Genomic DNA, 17,760 nt, shown 5'->3' with positions numbered 1-17,760 from the left:
GCCAGGTTAAAGATGAGGTCGCTTCAAGCCTGGTACCTGGCGCTATGCGATCCTCCCTTGGACTGGACCCTCCTTCCAAACTGCTGACAGTCACAGCAGAGCTTGCAGCACAACTCACCTGGTGGTCCTTCTGATCCAATCTTCTCGTAGAAAGATCCTTTGGGCCTCTAACGCCAAAAATACAAATAACCACGGACGCCAGTCCAACAGGTTGGGGGGCGCATGTCCACCAATTGACGGCAAATGGACATTGGACACAACAAGAACGCCGTTTGCATATAAATCTCCTCAAACTCCTGTCTATTTACAAGGCCCTTTGAGTTTTCAAGCATCTCCTCTCCGGCCGTATCATACAAGTAGTGACCAACAACAACACAGCTGTTTTCTACATAAACAGGGTGGCACACATTCACAGCGCCTTCTGTATTTCTCAGTTCAGATCTGGGAGTGGTGCTACAGCCGCCACATCTTCCCTGTTGCTGTACAGTGGGGTCTTGACTTGCGAACGGCCCGAGGTACGTACTTTTTGAGTTACGTACTTCTCTGTCCGCAAAAATCCATTTTGACTTGTGAACAGAGAATTGACGTACGAACCTCGGGCCGCTGGGGAGGAGCCGGGAGCGAGGCGGGAGGTCGCCGCTCGGCCCACGCGAGGAAAGGTGGCGATCCTGCCTGGCGAAAGGGTGCCTGAAGGAGCCGGCCCTTGCCCTCCCAGGAGCGGCAATCACGATGGCCATCCTGCAGAGCCCTGCTCCCGCCGCCCTCGCCTCCGGCCACCGGCAGGCTCCTGCTCTTCCCGCCGCCGCCTCCATGCGCCTTGCTCCCGCCCGCTTACGCTCTGCTCCCGCTGCCCTCGCCCCAGCCGCCGGCAGGCTCCTGCTCTTCCCGCTGCCTCCTCCGTGCGCCTTGCTCCTGCCCGTTTACGCCCTGCTCCTGCCGCCCTTGCCCCTGGATGGGAGCAGGGGCCGCCGCCAGCGCCCGGGGCCCGAGCAGGCGGGGCCGCGGGTGGAGGGCAGCAGGGGCGCCTTCAGCACCAAGAGCCTCCTGCGGGGCCTGCCTGCGCTGCTGCTCTGCACCCTGATCCCGCCGGCCGGGGAGTCACCCCTCCTGCCCGGGCCACTGCACCTCTTCCCGGTCCCCGGGAGGACCCTGCTGGCTCCCGAGGGCAGCCTCTGCGCGGCGGTGGCAGCGGCAACGCTGCTGGCGGCTCGGCCCGAGCTGATTCCCATCGCGGGAGGGGCTCCAGCGGACTTCTGAGCCCCACGCCGTGGTCCGGCTCCTCTGAAGTCCGGCCCCGTGACCAGCTCTGCCTGTGCGGCCCCTTCTGGGCCGAGCAGAGGGGCTCGCAACGCCTCCCTCGGGCCCCTCGAGGGGGCCAAGCGGCGGCCGGGCCCTCCTGCCCCCGGCAGACCAAAGAATCTTCCTGACAGGTATGAATGCCCCGACTGACGGAACCCCTTCCCTTCCCTTCCCTTCCCTTCCCTCAGGGTCCCGCGCCGCTTCCCATTAGTTTCTATGGACGGAAAAGAGCAGATACGGATCAAATGGTTTTCAATGCATTCCAATGGGAAATGCAGAATTGACCTGTGAACTTTTTGACTTGCGAACCACCTTCCAATACGGATTAAGTTCGCAAGTCAAGACCCCACTGTACACGTTGCCTCTGGAGACAATGTTTTAGGAGACTGACTGAGCAGGCTCCAAAATTTCAGTCACGAATGGTCGCTAGATGAAACAGTATTCCTGTCTCTTTGCCACTATTGGGGAGCACCACATATGGACGTCTTCGTTTCCTTTCTCAACAGGAAGTGCAACCGTTATTGTTCCAGGGCAGGAGTCAGTCCCCACTCCTTAGGTGATGCATTCATGGTTCCCTGGTCCGGGGGACCCCTATATATGTTTCCCCCCATTCCACTGATCCAGAAGGCTGTTGTCAAGGTGCGTCAGGAGCAAGCAAATGTAATCTTCATCACCCCTTGGTGGCCTTGCCAGACTTGGTTCTCTGCGCTACATCTGGGCTCGGTGGACCATCTTCGTCTACCACCGCTGCCTCATCTTTCCACGAGGGCAAAATGCTGCACCCAGATGTGGAATCCCTGCATCTCACAGCCTGGCAACTGGTCCCTTGGTAGCAGATGTTCTGCTCCATGCTCAAAGACCGTCCACAACTGCCATGTACGATCATAAGTGGAAAGTGTTTTCCGACTTCGCCATCAAGAATAGTCTACCTATCCTGCCTGATGCATTGTTAGTTTCTACTTCTCCTCTTTCAATGAGGTCTCTCGCAGTCCACTCTGAAAGTGTATGTGGCTGCAATAGTGGCACATCAGCCTCCTACTTCAGAAGTAGCCAAGTTATTCCGACATCCGACCCTGAAACAGTTTTTGAAGGGTCTAAAAAACATGCGTCCGGCCTACAAGCCACCCACACCTCAGTGGTCTCTGCAGCTTGTCTTAAGGAAGCTGATGTGTCCGCTGTTTGTACTTCTTGCTACCACTTCTTTGAAGCTACTTACACTAAAGACAGCCTTCCTTCTTGCTGTTACTTCAGCGCAACGTACAGTTGAATTGACAGCTGTTTGGGTTGACCCGCCGTTCCTACAATTCCACCCTGATAAAGTGACCCTCTTCCCAGACCTCTTCTTTCTGCCAAAGGTGGTTACATCCTTCCACCTTAATCAACCGATAGTTTTACTGACCTCCTTCCCAAATCCAACATCAAACTTGGAAGTCTCTCCACTCCTTGGATGTCAAGAGAGCACTCTCCTATTATGTATCCTGGACTGCATCCTTTCGTTCTTCCCAGATACTTTTTGTATCTTTCCAAGGATGATCAAAGGGCCTGCCAGTATCACGACAGATGGTTTCCCATTGGTTAGTCACTGCAATACGACTGGCATACAAACTAGCTCATACCTCCTTGCCAACTACAATTCGGGCCCATTGTACTAGAGCAATCGCCTCCTCCACAGCCTTCCTTAGAGGGATACACCAAGCAGACATCTGTAAAGCTGCTATGTGGTGCACACCTTCACCTTTGCGATCCACTACCATCTGGATGTCCATGCCAAGGCAGAGGCTGCCGTTGGAAGGGCCGTCTTGGTATCTATCTTGTTGTGACACCGACCACCTGGTAAGTCAGCTTGCTAGTCACCCATTAGTGTGCATGCACAAAGACCACAAAGAAGAAAGCAAAGTTACCTACCTGTAACTGGTTCTTCGAGTGGTCATCTGTGAATTCACACTCCCTGCCCTTCCTCCCTGTTGTTCGTCATGTGTGCCATGTGGCATGCTGCGCAGTGGCAGACAGTTCCATGGAACTGAGGCACTCAATGCTGGGGGACGGGGTTATAGCCAGCGTGTGGGAGGTCCCAGCACCATGTGCCTGAGCTCTGTGCAAGCGCAGATTAACCCATTAGTGTGCATTCACAGATGACCACTCGAAGAAACAGAGTTACAGGTAGGCAACTTTTCTTTTTCAGCCTTGGTACAAAATTAAAAAGTGGCTCCATGGTGTTCCGATAGCAGAAAAGGCTACTGAAGTAAAGGCAGTGAGGTGTTTTTTTTTAAAGGATTATACCTCCTGGCTGTTCAAAAGGCAAATTTAACACCCACTATTGCCCACACTTCTTGTCTGGTGGTCTAGATTACAGTACAATAAATACTCATGGAAGGAGACAGTTAGGCTGCAACCTAATTAGAGAAACATACCTGGGCTTCTCAGCAAATTACACAATGCATGTTAATTATATATGTTTATATCAATATATTACTTGAGCAAGGATGAACAGCTGAGACAGGAGATACTGGACAGTGGAAATAGAGGTTTGCCTGAGGATATTTATGGCATTGTGGAAGACAGCAGAGAAGCACTAACTGGAGTCCTTAACAGCAGTTGTGGAGAAAGCATGGTGAAGCCCTTCATAAGAATACTGGAGGTGCTTCATAGGCATTGAGGTAGGCAGAGGTGTGTGTGGGGGGGCACCTGACTGCCACATATATCCACTGGCCTCTTCTTTAATATAAATAATAATGCTGGCTTACCTTGAAGTGGTTATTGCCGTTGTCTGGGAAGCACAGAGTTATTAGTGTTTGAAATCCAAAGTGTGATAAAGCAGCAATGGGGAGTCAATTTATATAGAGTACAAACTGCTATCAGCTTGTGCTCCTATGCCACATCCAGGTCAATAGGTCCACTTTGTGGCCAGCAATTCGATAGTGGCACTTAGTCAAACTTTCTCAAACAAAGCAAGCCTAGACTGGCCTGGTTTCAAAACCTGGCTAAGAATTTTTTTAAAAAAAATGTTTGAGCTGCCTCTCCACTGGCAATGATTGCTTCCCCCCCCGCTCCGCCTGCACAGCAAAGGTTGACATCCTGTGTGGAATTCAGAGCAGATCCTGAAGCAGGCTTTTAAAAGAGTTTAGATCCAATTATAACTTTGGAACAACTTGTTCAAACTTTCCCAGATTTGGCATGGAGCAACCACAGTGTCCAAATGGGAAGTCATAGCTATTCTAAGTCAAAAGACAAAGTACTGGAAAGCAAGGCAACTGCTAGGGATGTACCATTCGGAATTTCTGGACTTTTTTGACCAATTCAGGCAGAATTCCAAGAGTTCCAGTTCTACAAATACACATCTTCAGACACCTGTATCTCCTTTACCCAGCGCAATGCCTACCTCAGACACTGAATATCCTAGGCCACTATGCTTCCTAAGAGAAAGATGCTGCAGTACTTCCTGGGTGTTGTAGCCTTGCTGCCCTTAGGTCATAGAGGATGCCTCCCAAAGAACTAACCTCATTTTTTGCAGTGTAGCAAGAAATGAGACTTAGAATACAGCTCTGAGGTAGACCTTGTTCTGGGTGAGGGAAATACATGTGTCTGAAGGTGTGGGTCTCTGGACTGGAACTCCCAAAACTTTGCCTGGGAAATTCCTAGAGAATTATGTAAGATGAAGTCTTTAAAAATTGAATAACAGAGCTCTAGCAACTGCCAGAAAGGACTGCTCTGTACATTCTGAGACTTCATAAAACACATTTCCCATTTTTAAAGAATAATTTTGAGGCATGGTTCTTCAGACCCACCAGATGGATCAGCTCCAAATAAAGCAGAGTATGTAAGGGAAACCATTTCTTACTCAAAGCCAAGGTCCATCTTTGAAATATACTCAAAAGATTATACCTTTAAAAATAATTGGCCAAACCTCTCCAACTTTGCCACAGAGCAAGGTCAGGCTGTCCATTAACAGTCTGTCAAATTTGCTCCCAATCCAAAACCTAGTTTGAACATTACACATTTTTTTGTTTGATTGTACTACCCCCCACATCAGTTATGATTGGTGGAACTGTTTAATTTCTTTGTACATTTTCATGGTTGAGACTCTTGCCTGCGCATAATATCTAAATTGTTCAGCTAGTACAGTCAAGATGAATATGACAAAACACAGATCAAAGTCAATGCCAGTGCTACTTCACTAACACTGCCACACATGGCCTACTTGGTACTGGATTGGTAAGTTAGTATAAGAATCCTATTGAGATTCAAGACAAATCTCCAATACATTTTTCAGACAAAATATTTCATATCTGTCTTGGCACAATGAGTGATAGTGCCTGACTACCCTCTGCTCCTCTCATGAATATCAAGCTGCTGTAGAAGGTTGAAACCTGTCACTTAGTCTTTATCTCTCTTGGTTATTGAAATTGCACAGAGCCAGGCTAACACTTGGGCAATGTTAGATAGGTAGTAACTTACCCATCTGAAACAGTACAGTTTCTACTTCACTTGAAGACTTTAAGGTGACTGCCTTTGGAAAATGATTTCTTGACATCAAATTTCCCTGTCATTCCAGGCTGTTCTGTTTTGATCTACTTTGTTTTGGGGTTTTGATGAGTTAATGAAAGAGCAATACTTGATGGGTTTGATATCTAAAATATTGTTCTGATGTGAGTCCACCATCACATACCACTAGTTTTGGCCTTAATTTTTTTATTAACAAGTACTCATTCTGTTCCAGCTCTTACCTAATTGCAAATTAGACTGCTCTCTTAACTGACATTCTCTCTGGTACAGTGGTTCCAATCTTGGGTAATCCAGGTATTCTTGGACTATAAACCCCAGAAGCCTTCACCACCAGCTGTGCTGGCTAGGTTTTCTGGGAGCTGCTGTTCAAGAACACTTCGGCTAACCAAGGTTGGGAACTACTACTCTAGGAAACTCAAATCCAGATTTTAAATGTAGCTTTAAACAGAATACAAGAGAGCAACATGGGATGAATTGTACAAGTTATAGGGATTTATGCACAGGACACCATCATAATAAGCTATTAACAAAATCTAGCAAAGTATGCCAAAATGGTTATCAGTCTCTGATAATAATAAAACCTGTCCATACATTATAGTGCTATACTAGTATACTACAGTAGAAATGTTCAGTGCAGAAATGACAGAGTAAACAGGTAAGCAATTTCATATCCAGAATTCACAGTCTAATATGTATAAAGATGATTCTTGTCAGAATTGTAAGACTGCAATGATTCTAGGCTTGAGTCCCCAGCACATCACCTTTTCCAATGACATGAGGTAATAATAAAAAAAGGAATAGCAGCCAAATTTTTTAACACAAAACTTGATTGAACTTTATTTTTCCCTAGTCAACAACGGGTTCGCATTGAGCCTTAAAGCAACAAAGTAATATAATCTCAATGACAAAGGGTCAGAAATCCAGATTGTTATTTTGTGAAAATGTTGCCACTGTATTATTGATTTTAATAACCTCTTTACTCAAAAACAAATTTACAAATAAAAATTATACATCTGAGAAGAAAAGTCAGCAGTAACATTCTCACTGAGCAACAGATACTTTGTTTTTTGTTTGGAAGGTACATATTATTCTGCTTTACACCAAAGCATCTGGTATAAATCATTTCCTATATCAAAATTATAACCTGTGGTTGTTGGGTGATTCTTATCCCCATATTTATTTTATTAAAATAACTAAATAATGTTCAAGTTTGTAAAGTCACCTATAGCTGGAAAGTGAACATGTTCAGTCTCCATTTGTAATTTAGTGCACTTGATAAGTTGTCTTTTCAATAAAATATAAAAGACAAAGCACATATTCAGGCAGAAGTTTCATCAACTGAAGTACTAAACAAAGATAAGGAGAGCTAGTCATTTCCAGGAACCCAACCTTATGAAAAAGACAGGTAGGGTTTAGAAACCTCACTGTATTCATAATTGTCACAGTATGTTTGATACTTGTCAATTTTTTTCCTTAAAGGCCCAATTATTGTGTAGGGTAAACACGTAACTAAACAAGCAAGTTCTGAAAACACCAGCTGCTATGGTGCTCAGTAGCATTCATTACTGTCATGTCAGATGTAAATACAAATGTAGCCCTTAAATCTATTTACTCCATGCAAGATCTGTCCCTGTGTATTTATATTGTAGGAACACACCTGCATAAGGGCAGCAAGACTACCTCTTAACACAAATTACACTGTCCAGTTTTATAATCTGTTTTGAAATTAATGAAACTGCAACTTAGTTTAAATCCTGAACAAGATCTGTCCCTGGGTATTCATATTGTAGGAACACACCTGCTAAGGGCAGCAAGACTACCTCTTAAAACAAATTACACTGTCCAATTTTATAATCTGTTTTGAAATTAATGAAACTGCAACTTGGTTTAAATCCTGAACACAACTTATAGCAATGAAAGAGTACACATTGTGAAGTTTTGTAAAATAAATAACCTTAAAAGGAATTGTTCTAGTAGTTGAATATAAAAAATACCCCCACTTCTGAAAGTGCCAGACTACTCATATATTTCACCATTCCAGTTAAGATATTGCTGTTCAGCTGAACTTAAAAAACTGACAAGTATGCATGTGCCAAGGACCGAATTGAAGGGCTCTTTGGTGCAATCAGTCCAAATTGAATAGGTTGGAAAGGTAATATGTACCAATAAAAAAAATCTGCTGCTAGACCTGGACAGCAGCTCTGTCTTGCTTCCCAAATACAAATCTAAAACAGCTGTTCTCAATAAGCCAAAAGTTAAGTCAGACATTGCCTGAAAATTTTGTACAATAATCTGGACCAATGATGGTTCTGTACCCTCATGTTGCTGTGAAACATGACTTGAGCTAAAGGCAAAGACTGGTTATCTCAAGGACAACTGCTTCAATATTAGCAATCAGTACAGTGCATTTAAACTGTCTTCCTGTTGGGTCTCTTGCCTTTCTTTAAAATTAGTTTATTCTTAATGTAGCCACGCTTCCTTTTGGCAGTCTAAAAAGAAAAACAGAATAGTGTATTAGTTACTTAAAATACTATACTGAGTGTATCATGTTTTTGAACTGCTCTAGAATTGTTCAATATATCATTTAGTTTAGGGTTAGAAAAGTCAGGCAGCTATTTGTTCAAGCACCTGAGAGTTTGAAATGTTTGTCCAGTATGAACCCAGTAGCATGCAATTCTAAGCATGTTTCCTCAGATATAAAGCTCCATTGTAATAAATTACATATCCTACTAAATCTGGTAAAGATTCGGCTGTACAAGATAGCTCCTCTATTTCCAATAAATTACAACTATTTTAGCATGTTATTTCATGGCATAAGCTTTTTGTTGTTTTTTTATATTTTGCTGGTAGCACAAAACATGATTTCTGAAACAGCAAATATAACTGACTACGTTCTTTCAACAATTTTTCTAGTTTGATAGTTATTTTCACATAAACTTTCCTCAAATGCACTACAGTCTGGCTTATATTTCAGTTTACTCGTTCTGCATGACCTACTTAATGCAGTGGTTCTCAAACTCTGGTTCTCTGAATGTTCTGGACTTCAGAATCCTTAACTTTGAAACATTTTTTGCTGGGGCTTCTAGGAGTTTAAATCCAAAACGTGGCAAATCAAAGGCTGAGAACCACTGACTTTCTCCCATCTGTAGCACTATAATTTAGAACCAGTATCTTACCTCAAATCAGTGCTTTAATTCTACTTGCTTATTTTAGTGTAAATAAGCAATTCTATTGTTTATGTAGGGCACAATGTAATTAGGTCATGCAAAACCCATAATAAAGGACTATGTGTTGAAAGTTTACCACGAGACAGTAAGGATATCAGGTCTTTTAATGATCCGGAGTGCTAATTAAATACAGGAATCATCTCTTTAGTCACAACATTCAAATAAATACAGTGGTGCCCCGCTAGATGCTTACCCTGCATGATGTAGACATTTTTGCTATCGCAAGATGATGGTTCCAATGTTTTTTTTTTTTTTTTTGCATTACGTTGATTAGCAGTCTGCTTCACAAACCGTTTGTTCGCAAAAAGAGGGGTTACTTACCTGTAACCATGGTTCTTCAAGTGGTCATTCTATGAATTCACACAAAAAGGGTTAAGTCAGTGCCAGCGTTGGTTCCTTCGGAATGTTCTCGAGCTCTGCAGAAAAGAAACATAGTTTAAGATTGCCTACACTGAGCATGCTCCGCCCGCCCAAGCCTCAGTTCAGTGACACAAAGTGGGGAGGTTGGGCGGGCTTGTGTGAATTCACAGAATGACCACTTGAAGAACCATAGTTACAGGTAAGTAACCCCTCTTTCTTCATCGTGGTCTTCTGTGAATGCACACAAAAAGGGTGACTAGCAAGCTAACTCACCGGAAGGAGGGCCGTCACTGAAGAGCAGAAGCTAGCACAGCCCTGCCGAATCTCATCTTGCTCTTGGCCCTCAGGTCCAACCTGTAATGCGTGATAAAGGTGGACGCTTGTGACCAAGTGGCAGTCCGGCAGATTTCAGGTAAATCTATGCCCCGCAGAAGGGCTGCAGAAGAGGCGACTGTTCTAGTAGAGTGGGCACGCAAACCTTCAGGTGGCGTCTTGTGTTGAAGTTCATAGGTTAAGGATATTGCAGAAACAAGCCACTGATAAAGTGATGAAGGAGATGCTGGGAGACCTTTCTTTTGTCCGAAGTAGCAGAGGAAGAGTTTGGGAGATAATCTAAAGTCTTTGGCCCGTGAAACATAGAAAGCAAGTGCTCTCCTAACATCCAGGGTGTGGAGCATGCGCTCCGTGTCATTGGTAGGCTCAGAAAACAAAGTAGGTAGTAAAAGAGGTTGATTCAAGTGAAAGTCTGATACTACTTTTGGGAGAAAAGAGACATCAGTGTGCAGTATCACTTTGTCCCGAAAAAATTGCAAAAATGGTTGATCAGCTCGCAGGGCAGCCAGCTCACTGGCCTTGCGGGCTGAAGTTATGGCCACCAAAAATAATACTTTGATCGATAGCATTTTGCGGTCACATGTGGCCATAGGTTCAAAGGGTGGCCGCATCAGGGAATGCAATACGAGATGAAGTGACCATTGCGGCAGAGGCCATTTCACAGGAGGTCGTAGATGCATTAGTCCCTTGAGGAAGGCTTTAACCGTAGGGTGAGAAAAGAAGCGAGAGGCAGGTGACCCTCAAGGTTGGAAGGAAACGATAGCAGCAAGATAAACTTTCAGTGTAGAAATAGATAAGTCGAAATCGAACAAGTACTGGAGGAACTGTAACAACGTAGAGAGGGTAACTGGGGACAACGTGAGACCTCTGGCCTCAGTGAACTTGAGGAAACTTTTCCACTTGTACCCATAAAGCGGAGAAGGGGAGTCCTTTTTAGATTTGTCTAAAACTTCCTTAATCTCGGGGATATCCTCCACGCAGCGAGATGAAGGGTCTGGAGTTTCAGATGGAAGATCTTGCCAGCATCCTGAGTGAGTAGGGCAGGAAAGGGTGGACGCTTGACGTAGTCTGTTGCCATCTACGCCAGGGTTGGAAACCACGACTGACGAGGCCAAATGGGTGCTATCAGAATTGCCTGTGCCGACTCCTGGCAGAGTTTCACCTCTGTAGTAGGGGAAACGGAGGGAACAGGTAAAGGAGACCCATAGTCCATGGTATCATGAAAGCATCCCCCAATGAACCTTGTCCCCAACCCGCCCTGGAGGTGTAGAGAGGGCATTTCTTGTTGGTTTGGCTGGCAAAAATGTCCACACGAGGTGTGCCCCAGCAGTGGCACAAATCTCGAAATACGTCGATGTTGAGCTCCCACTCGTGCATCTGTACTGTGCGGCGGCTCAACTCGTCAGCCAGAGAATGTCCTCTGTTGATACATGTATGGCCACCAGGAAAATGTGATAGTGGTAACACCATTCCCACAGTGTTACCGTTAGGAACAGAAGTGAGAATAAGTTCCCCCTTGCTTGTTTATATAGTACATGGTCGTGGTATTGTCCGTGACTATTCGTACACCACGGCCATGTACTAGGGGGGAAAAGGCTTTGAGCGCCTTGATGACAGCTAGAATCTCCAGGTGGTTGATATGGAGGGTCTGTTCTTGGGGTGACCACCGGGCATGTACCCGATGACGGCCGCAATGCGTCCCCCAACCTGTGGGGCTTGCGTCCGTGGTGACTTGGACAGTTAGTTGTAGAGGTTGGAAGGGACGCCCTACTTGTAGATGTGGAACGAACGGCCACCATTGTAGTTGTCTTGCCAGTTCCGGTGTGATTTGAAGACGCTTGCTCTGATGATGCCGGAGTGGGTCGAAGAGCGACAGAAGCCAAACTTGTAACGACCTGAGCTTGAGTCGGGCATGAGCTAATCCTGGTGTTGTCGAAGCCATAAGACCCAGCAGATGCTGAGCATGCACTGCAATGACTGTAGCTCCTGGTTTGAATTTCTTCACAGCTTTCAAGATCTTGTGGATCTGTTCTTGTGGAAGAAAGATGCGACCATTGGTGGCATCTATTGTAGCACCGATGTAGTTCACAATACATGAGGGGATCAGATGAGATTTTTTGTAATTTATTGTGAGATCCAGGTTTCGAAGCACATGCAAAGTGAACTTTGTATCTTTCAGGGCCCTGCGTCTGGATGGCGAGACCACTAGCCAGTCGTCGATATAGGGAAACACATGGACACCGTGTAGCCTCAGGTAAGCCACAACAGGTGGCATGCACTTGGTAAACGTCAGAGGGGCCGTCGTGAGGCCGAACGGGAGGGCCAGGAACTGATAAATGATGTTTTGGAAGACAAACCTGAGGAACGTGCGGTGAGTGGGATTAATTGTTATGTGAAAATATGCGTCTTTTAGGTCGATGACCACAAACCAATTTTTTCGTTTCAGGAGATGAATGATGGATTCCAAAGTTACCATGCGGAATCGACGAGGACGAAAGTAAGTATTCAAAGTTCTTAGGTCCATGATTGGTCTTATTCCTCTGTCCTTTTTGGGGACGGTGAAATACCTTGAGTAGAAATCGTTTGCAGCGTCTCGTTTTGGAACTTTCTGAATGGCTTGTTTTCTTAGCAAGGAATGAACCTCCTCCTCTAAGGCAGGGTCGAATGATGTGTGTTCTACCTGACCTAGAGAAGGATATTCTATAAATTCCAGGCGATAACCGGAATGGACGATGTCTAGAACCCAGGAATATCCGGTGATGATGGACCAGTTTTGAAAGAATGGCTGCAGTCTTGTTGCGGGAGTGAGAGGTGGCAGTATTGTCCTGGAGTCAAAGATAATGCATGTGTTTCTTGGCAGGAGGCTTATATGACTGGCGTCGCTGAGAAGATTGCGCACGGTAAGTAGAGGTTGGAGAAGCACCTTGTGAGGATCTAGATTGAGATTGACCTTAGAATTGTCTAAATTGCTGTGAGGGTGGGGTATACTGAGTGGAAGGCTTTCTCCATTGATATCTGTTGAATCGTGGTTGAGGCTGAATGTAGTAGGACTTTGCTGTCTTTTTAGCCTTGTGTAATTCTTCGAGGTGGCTGTTGGTTTTTTCATTAAAAAGGCCAGAGGCATCAAAGGGGAGGTCTTCAACCTTAGTTTTCACATCATCGAGGATGTTGGCGGATCGAAGCCACGCATGCCTGCGAAGGGTCACAGATACCAGGACCCTAGCAGCGGCCTCCACTGAATGCCTGGTGGCAATCCTCTGATGCTTGGATACAGTTTGGGCTTCCTCAAATGTGTTAAGGTATCCTTGTCGAACATCTTCTGGGAGTAGTTGTAAGCCTGGGAGAATCTTCAACCAGAGTTGTTTCTGGTAAGCACCTAAGGCAGTTTGATAATTAGCTACACGGAGCAAGAAGGAGATAAGTGAATAGATGCATCTGCCGATCATCTCCAGTTTCTTGCCTTCTTTGTTCATAGGGATGACATGAGCCCTCCCAGTCGGTTTGGTACAACTAGTTTCAACGATGAGGGAGTTAGGAATCGGATGTTTCAAGAGAAATTTAGCATCGTCCCCATTGATCTTGTACATATTCTCAGTGCGTCTAGGTAGTGGGACTGCAACAGAAGGATGGTCCCAAAGTTCTTTTATAATATTCAACAAAGCTGGTAGGTAGGATAAACTAGGAGGCGGGGAGCGTTCCTTGTTAATACAGTGGGGTCTCGACTTACAAACGACCCGACTTGCGAACAATTCGAGTTACGAACCTGCCCTATAGGGAAAGTAAGGACTCGACATGCAAACTTCCCTCGAGTTACGAACAGGGAAAAAAGTCCCCCCTCCCTCCCCTTAGAGGCTTCTGGAGGGGGGAAAAGGGTCAGAAACCTAAAAATAAATACTGTACTGTTAAATAAAGTCACTTACCAGGCCTTGGTAGCCCCCAAACCACAGGAAAAAGAGCAGGAAAGAGCTAAAAGCCGACACCCAGAAAGAGCCTGGCAGCCATTTTGTGGTTTTCCCCGCTCCTCTCCCCGCCTAACAGCTGATCGGCTGGCTCTGAGCAGGCTTCCGGAGGCTTGCTCAGCACCTAAAAAGCCTGCCTGAGTGCCTTTGTGCTGAAAAAATCAGCACAACATGCTTTAAAACATTATTTAAAATTGGCTTCGTTTAAAAAAAAAAAAGAGTTCTAAAGTGCTGTCTTTAGTGTTCCCTGCCTTCCCTGAACCTAAGGGGGAAAAAGAAAGAAAATACCCCCCTCTAGTGGCAGAAGGCAGAATAGCAGCTTCCCATTAGTTTCTATGGACAGAAAAGAGCAGATACAGATTAAATGGTTTTCAATGCATTCCTATGGGAAATGCAGATTCGACTTAAGAACTTTTCGACTTGAGAACCACCTTCCAATACGGATTAAGTTCTTAAGTCGAGACCCCACTGTATCCCCAAAGATAAGATCCTCCTCTGGGGGTGCAGGCTCATCTACGTGCAACTTAAGAGTCTTTGCTAACTTTGACAACATTTGGGAATAAGAAGAAAAATCCTCGGAAGGAGAGGAGTCATGCGGATCACCAGTGTCAGATTCAACAATTTCCCCCACAGGTAGCTCATCACCCTTTGGCTGTTGAGGGAGATTACGATCAAAGTCAGAAGCCTGGGAGGAGAATGGCACCTCATCATCAGATGAAAACTCATGGCCACTGTTTTGACGTCGAGGGTCAACGTCGAGTGCCGCAGTAGCAATCTGTTGTTCAGGTGGCAACAGAGTAGCCATCGAGACAGCAATAGTGGGAGGACCCGCCAGTTTAGCTGCAAGCGTGGCTGGTTAAGAGGGCTTCCCAACTTGCTCCTTGTGTAGACGTCAATGCTTCCGAGGGGGGGGGGGTCGATGTGGAGGAAGAAGACACATAGATGTAGTTAACATGCCTACGACATTGATGGCGATCCGACGACGTCGAAGGAAAAGAAGAGTAGTCTCTTCTGCGATGATGTCTATGCCTTCTATGCCTTGACCCCGATGTAGTGGAGTCATCAGAGGAAGACTTGTGTCGACGTCGAGAGCAACGTTTCTCCTTACGTTCCTTTGATCGATGTCAATTGCCCGAAAGATGTTTTCTCTTTTGCGCTTTTTTAGGAGGAGGAGGGCTCGGATGGGAGGGAACTAGAGAAACCGAAGGAGCCAGAGACGCCCGCCCGGTGGACACAGGACTAAGAGGGGCTGAACCCAAGCTTGCAGTAACCTGGCCAAGCTGGCTTGGCTTTGGGGAGGGAGCGCCAAGGGGTACAATTGGCTCAGGCTGTCTCAGAGGGAGCGAAGGGGCTGCCTCCGACATGGAGTCTTTGTCCTTAGAATCTTCCAAAATCGGTGAATAAAGAGTGGAAGAGATGGAAGGAAGGTGCTGGGTGGAAAACTTATTTTTAACTGGCTGTTTTGTCTTCGCTTGCTTGGCAGGCTTGGGAGCCGAAGCGGCTTTGGAAGAAGACACTTTCTTAACTGTGGCTTTCTTGGGCGGTTTAGCAGCAGAGACTTCGGAAAGAGCAATCCCAGGTAACTGTTGGGGGCTACCCTCAGCACGAGTGGTGACCGCTGGAGACGGGAGCTCCATAGCTGATAGGGCAGAGTCCCACAAGTGTAGCTTGAGCCTCTGCTGCTGCACTTTCAAAGCAGCTTTGATAAATGCTTTGCAATGTCTGCAACGCTGAGGAGAGTGTGACTCCCCCAGGCAAAAAAGACAAGTGTTGTGCCCGTCATGATACGGGATCTTGGCAGAGCAAACGACATACCGGCTAAAGGGGCCAGAGGGTGGGGGGCATAGGCAAGGCAAGAGGACTGGGAATGGCCGGTAAAAAAGGCAGGAACAGGAAAACTCACAGCTAGAGTCCCGGGAGCAAACCAAATCGTCAAGTCCTATAAGCAGTAGAGAAGTCCAAAAACATGCCAAGTAGGAAAAAACCATAAAAACAGATAGCAGTAAAAGCGAATTTAGCAGAGCTAAGAAGCAAGGAACTACTTTGCAAGGCGGAGAAATGGAACTGAGGCTTGGGCGGGCAGAGCATGCGCAGTGTAGGCAATCTTAAACTATGTTTCTTTTCTGCAGAGCTCGAGAACATTCCGAAGGAACCAACGCTGGCGCTGACTTAACCCTTTTTGTGTGCATTCACAGAAGACCACGATGAAGAACAATGTTTTTTCCGGCTCCGCAAAATGGCTTCCCTCCCTTCTCAAAATGGCTGCTTTCCAGACGGAGGTTTCGCATTACAGTGAATTAGAACAGCTGACCGGCGGTTCTCTATGGACAATCTTTGCTGGACGATGAGGTTATTTCCCCCATTGGAACGCATTGACCAGTTTTCAATGCATTCCAATGGGGATTTTTTTCCCACTTGATGACGATTTCGCTTTACAGCGATTTTGCTGGAACGGATTATCGTCGTCAAGCGGGGCACCACTGTAATAATGAACTTGTAGCTGGATTCAGCTGCAGCTATCATGCTTTGTATTAGAGTGGTAAAATGTGGACATAAGGTTCTTTCTGTTGGGCCCACTCCTCCCACCTCTAAAATCAAGGATATGTGGTTTGACTTTGTCTAAAAGGGATAGAAATCTAATAAATAAATAGTTTGTCCATCTTAAGAAATTCAACGCCTAAAAAAGATCATTTCGTGAAAAGATGAACTAAAACATACAGAAGGTTCAAGCAAAACTTTGCAGCACTGAATCCTGAATAAATTCCTAATAATCTATTGACTCAAAGCCAATGATTACTTACATACACACACACACACACAAAGAGAGAGAGAGAGAGAGACTGGATGTTGGAGCACTTCTGGGTTGTTCCCTGCCCCCCCCCTTTTTTTACATTTCTGAGCCTGGTGTGCTCCATGGAAGTCCTAGCCACCCTCAGGCCCATCTACTCTGCTAGTCTATAACTACTACAAATCTTGTTTGCATGCAGTATGTACTCTGGGTTGGACCCAGATGCACTCAGAGTAAAAGGACTTCAATCCGGATGACTTAAGACCCACTGATTTGCATGGTCTTGCCAACTACATCAAATTCTAGATCTACTAGTTAGCATTTTATCTATGTTCACATATGAGATGCATAACTTGCTAATCTAATTTTAGTTAACTGATGAAATGCTGGGATGCATCTCAGTTACACAACTGGTCACATAAACAGGCAGATGTGCTCTGGCACCTCAGCAATTTACTATGGAAAGTTATGCAAATCTCAAACAAATATCAACAGGATTTTGGCCCATACTTTTAAAACTTTCAATCCTATGCCTTTAGACCTCAATATAATGTTTCTGCCACTACTGTAGGATATGAGTATGATAACATACATCTTCCTTGGCCAGGCAAACCAGCAGCACAAACATTTTCAAGTAGATGTTTTTGTATATCTTCATAACAGGCTGATGAAGAAAGCACCAGATAGATTCCAGGGATAAGCAGAAGTAAATGCAGAAGACATTTTCAGCTTTAATAGATATAGAAGCCAAGGAATTACCATGGCCTAGATCCAACATAATGCTAGCGAAGTGAAAATCCTCATTAGCACAACTGCATCACACTGCTGGGTAATTGGTTACACGACCATTTAGGTAAACAAAAACTATTGATACAATGTTGCACTTACTGGCCAGTATCCTATTCCGCAATTCTGCTGGTGCAGTGGAATGATGTCAATGACAGCAGGAGATGGCTGCTAATTAGAGTTCCTTCTTTGATTTCACGTTCCATACAACTCGTATACAATCAGATGAAGTCAGATACACCCCTAAATCAATGGAGGAACTCCTTAATAAACAGCAGTCTCTTGCTGTCAGTCACACCACTCTTGCTTTGTTGACAGATCCATAGAACATGATACCGGTGGCCATATGTGCAATGGGTCTTGCACTAAAACAATTATCATCACTTTACACAGGCCCGTTAAAGTGTAGGCCAAAAAATGATAGGAGAACGTAATGTTTCCACCCAGCCAAAATACTTTTAATTGACTTTTAGTGCCAAATTACCAAACAAGTTACAAATTTATA

The 17,760-nt window shown here is 45.3% G+C and overlaps 1 protein-coding gene and 1 long non-coding RNA gene across 3 annotated transcripts in view; one reads left to right on the top strand and one right to left on the bottom strand.

The window, feature by feature from the left end:
* Positions 1–6,611: 6,611 nt before the first annotated feature.
* Positions 6,612–17,760, bottom strand: part of STT3B (STT3 oligosaccharyltransferase complex catalytic subunit B) — a 69,727-nt gene continuing 58,578 nt past the window's right edge. The window contains exon 16 of the mRNA XM_020799495.3: positions 6,612–8,291. Coding sequence (XP_020655154.1) covers positions 8,211–8,291 — 81 coding nt within the window. The 3' untranslated portion in view covers positions 6,612–8,210. The remainder of the gene's footprint in view (positions 8,292–17,760) is intronic.
* LOC144583488 (uncharacterized) lies at positions 9,997–16,454 on the top strand. Of its 2 annotated transcripts, XR_013537270.1 has the most exons (5): positions 11,847–11,976; positions 12,169–12,219; positions 12,583–12,622; positions 15,165–15,260; positions 15,877–16,454. It is a non-coding gene; the product is annotated as an uncharacterized LOC144583488 (long non-coding RNA). The 2 variants fall into 2 exon arrangements; XR_013537271.1 differs by having other exon boundaries at positions 9,997–12,219; positions 15,811–16,454.

This window comes from Pogona vitticeps, chromosome 6 (genome assembly GCF_051106095.1).
Source record: "Pogona vitticeps strain Pit_001003342236 chromosome 6, PviZW2.1, whole genome shotgun sequence".
NCBI lineage: Eukaryota > Metazoa > Chordata > Lepidosauria > Squamata > Agamidae > Pogona > Pogona vitticeps.
This window is presented reverse-complemented; position numbering and strand designations above follow the sequence as displayed.